This window comes from Nelusetta ayraudi, unplaced genomic scaffold, assembly GCF_046127955.1.
Source record: "Nelusetta ayraudi isolate G7.1 ecotype Tasmania unplaced genomic scaffold, CSIRO-AGI_Nayr_v1 ptg000222l, whole genome shotgun sequence".
Lineage (NCBI taxonomy): Eukaryota > Metazoa > Chordata > Actinopteri > Tetraodontiformes > Monacanthidae > Nelusetta > Nelusetta ayraudi.
Genome location: NW_027466271.1, coordinates 182,501 through 185,000, shown reverse-complemented (window position 1 = coordinate 185,000; position 2,500 = coordinate 182,501). Strand labels below are relative to the sequence as shown.

The 2,500-nt window shown below is 61.4% G+C and overlaps 1 protein-coding gene across 8 annotated transcripts in view; it reads left to right on the top strand.

The window, feature by feature from the left end:
• enah (ENAH actin regulator) overlaps positions 1–2,500 on the top strand; it is a 50,602-nt gene that overhangs the window by 38,526 nt on the left and 9,576 nt on the right. For 4 of the 8 annotated variants that reach the window (XM_076016312.1, XM_076016314.1, XM_076016316.1 and 1 more), the window contains one exon: positions 1,637–1,759. The exons of 1 other annotated variant lie outside the window; for it this stretch is intronic. In XM_076016312.1, coding sequence (XP_075872427.1) covers positions 1,637–1,759 — 123 coding nt within the window. Of the gene's footprint in view, positions 1–1,042; positions 1,760–2,500 lie in introns of all 8 variants that reach the window. 3 more of the 8 variants (XM_076016311.1, XM_076016309.1, XM_076016308.1) reach the window with 1 other exon arrangement.

Genomic DNA, 2,500 nt, shown 5'->3' with positions numbered 1-2,500 from the left:
GTGTGTGTGTGTGTGTGTGTGTGTGTGTGTGTGTGTGTGTGTGTGTGTGTGACCCAGGTCAAGCTTTGCGCTCATAATCAGGTTGATCAGCCACTGATCCGTGTCTGTGACCAGACCTCACAGTGTCACTGCAGTTTTGTTCGACTCCCGACAGTAACACACACACACACACACACACACACACACACACACACACACACACACGCACACACACAGCGTGGTGATGATGTATCCTGTGTATATAGTATGGCAGGAGGAGGTGGATGCAGTGGAGCAGGAAGTGGAGCGGCAGGATTAACAACTCTTAAAGAAAACATATGGCAGCCACACACACACACACACACACACACTCACACACACACACACTCACAGCATGTTGTGCGAGGTAATTCGATGAACTCAGCCACTCAACTGATGAATAAACAGCTCCGGAGGGGAGGAGTTCAGTCCAGGTGGGGGCGGGGTTAGGGGGCGGGGTCAGGGTTGTGATTGGTCAGATCAGGTGGTTCAATGACTCACACCAGCAACCAGGGAGCCCCCTGCTGGCAGGCAGCAGGAGGTCACTGCGGTGACCTTCACCAGGTTGTGACCTTCACCAGGTCGTGACCCCCCCCTCCCCCACCCACCACGATGCTGAAAAGTCCATCCTGGACTCTGTGGCGTTGCGTTGCTTCTGCTTGCTTGACCTCTTGACCTCCTCCTCCTCTGATCTCTCTGGCTCCGCCCACTTCTTCTAACCCGTGTCCACTAACACGGCGGCGTCCTGCTAGTTGAAAACTTTTGGTTGTAGCTCTGCCAGATTTTCCTGCTTCATCTCCCCCCCCCCTTCTCTTTTCTCCCCCCTCCCCCACCTGTCGCCCCCCCCTTCCCCTCCTCCCCCCTCCCCTCTCTGTGTGCATGACGGCTGCTTCCTTCTTGGCCTGCTGTCTCCTCCCCCCTCCTCTCCTCTGATTGGCCCATTCTCTATTTACTTCCTCCCCCCTTCCTTCTGATTGGTCCACCCCCCCCCCCTCCTCCTCCTCCTCTGATTGGCTGTGCTCAGCCTTTGAGAGCACCCTCTGCGCCCCCTCCCCTCAGGACCACAGCAGCGGCAGGACTTTGGCCACGCCCCCCTGCTCCTCCTCAGCCACGCCCCCGACCCCCCCCCTCAGACACTCGGCCTCGCGCTTCGCCACCTCGCTGGGCTCCGCCTTCCACCCGGTGCTGCCCCACTACGCCACCGTGCCGCGGCGCCAGCAGCAGCAGCAGCAGGCCCCGCCCCCTCAGCTGCAGCAGGCCCCGCCCCCTCAGCCCAGGTCGGCCGTGTGGTCGGCGTGCAGCTTCACGCCGCTGCCCCCATCGCCGCCGGTGATGATCAGCAGCCCCCCGGGCCGGGCGGCGGGCCCGCGGCCCCTCCTCCCCCTGGTGGCCACGCCCTCCCCCCTCACCCACAAGCCCCCCTCCCCCTCCGGCCCGCCCGCCTTCCCCGCCCCCTCGCCCGTCACTGTCCTCCCGGGCCACGCCCCCTGCCCCACCCCGCCCCCTCCTCCGGCCACGCCCCCCCCGCTGCTCTCCCCCTGCCCCCCTTCCCCCCCCTCCTTCGTCTCGTCTCCCCCCTCCTCATCCCAGCCTCCTGCTGTGCCCTCTCCCTCCACAGCGCCCCCTGCTGCCGCCGCCAGCGCTGAGCCCCCCTCCCTCCCCCCCGGCTCGGGGGAGGCGGACGCCGCTGCAGGCGCCGACCCTCAGCCGCCACAGTGGGGCGCCACCTGCCCCGCCCAGGGTAAGACCTCCTCCCTCTCTCCCTCTCTCCCTCTCTCTCTCTCTCTCTCTTTCTCTCTCTCTCTCTCCCCCTCTCTCTCTCCCTCTCTCCCTCTCTCCCTCTCCACTGGAACACTAACACTCGGGGGGGGGGGGGACAGGAACTTGGATGTGGGTGGGTGGAGCTTACCAGAGAGTTTGTATCATCAAACTGCATCAATGTGTCAGTGTGTGTGTGTGTGTGTGTGTGTTGCTTGGCTGCTTCCTGGTCTTGGCCAGCTGGCTGCTCATTGGCCAGCAGAAGGTGTGGCTGCTGCTGCTGCTGCTGCTGCTGCTGCTGCTGCTGCTGCAGCTGCATCTCTCCCTCCGTCACTCCTTCCTGCTTCTTCTTTCTTTTCTTTGTTGTTGTTTGATGTTTTTTTGTGTTTTTGTTTGTCTCTTCCTGATTTGACTCCGCCCCACGCCCCTGGATGACTCCGCCCCCTTAAATTAATGCGCTAATTTAAGTGCAAACACCGCGGTCGCCTACTTTGTAAACCAATTCTATTCAGTTTTTTTAATCCTGTCATTTTTCTCCGACTCGCTCACTGACCGCGTTGCCTTCAGCCTTCACACGCCCCCTATGGCAGCCAGCGGTACTGCAGTAGGTTCAGCTCACTGGGGGGCAGCTGCCGCGGTCTCCTTTCCTGGACTGTCAGCAGTGTTGTGCAGCTGTGATGGGAGGAAGACAAGGATTGATTTCTGAAGACCAATAATCAACTTC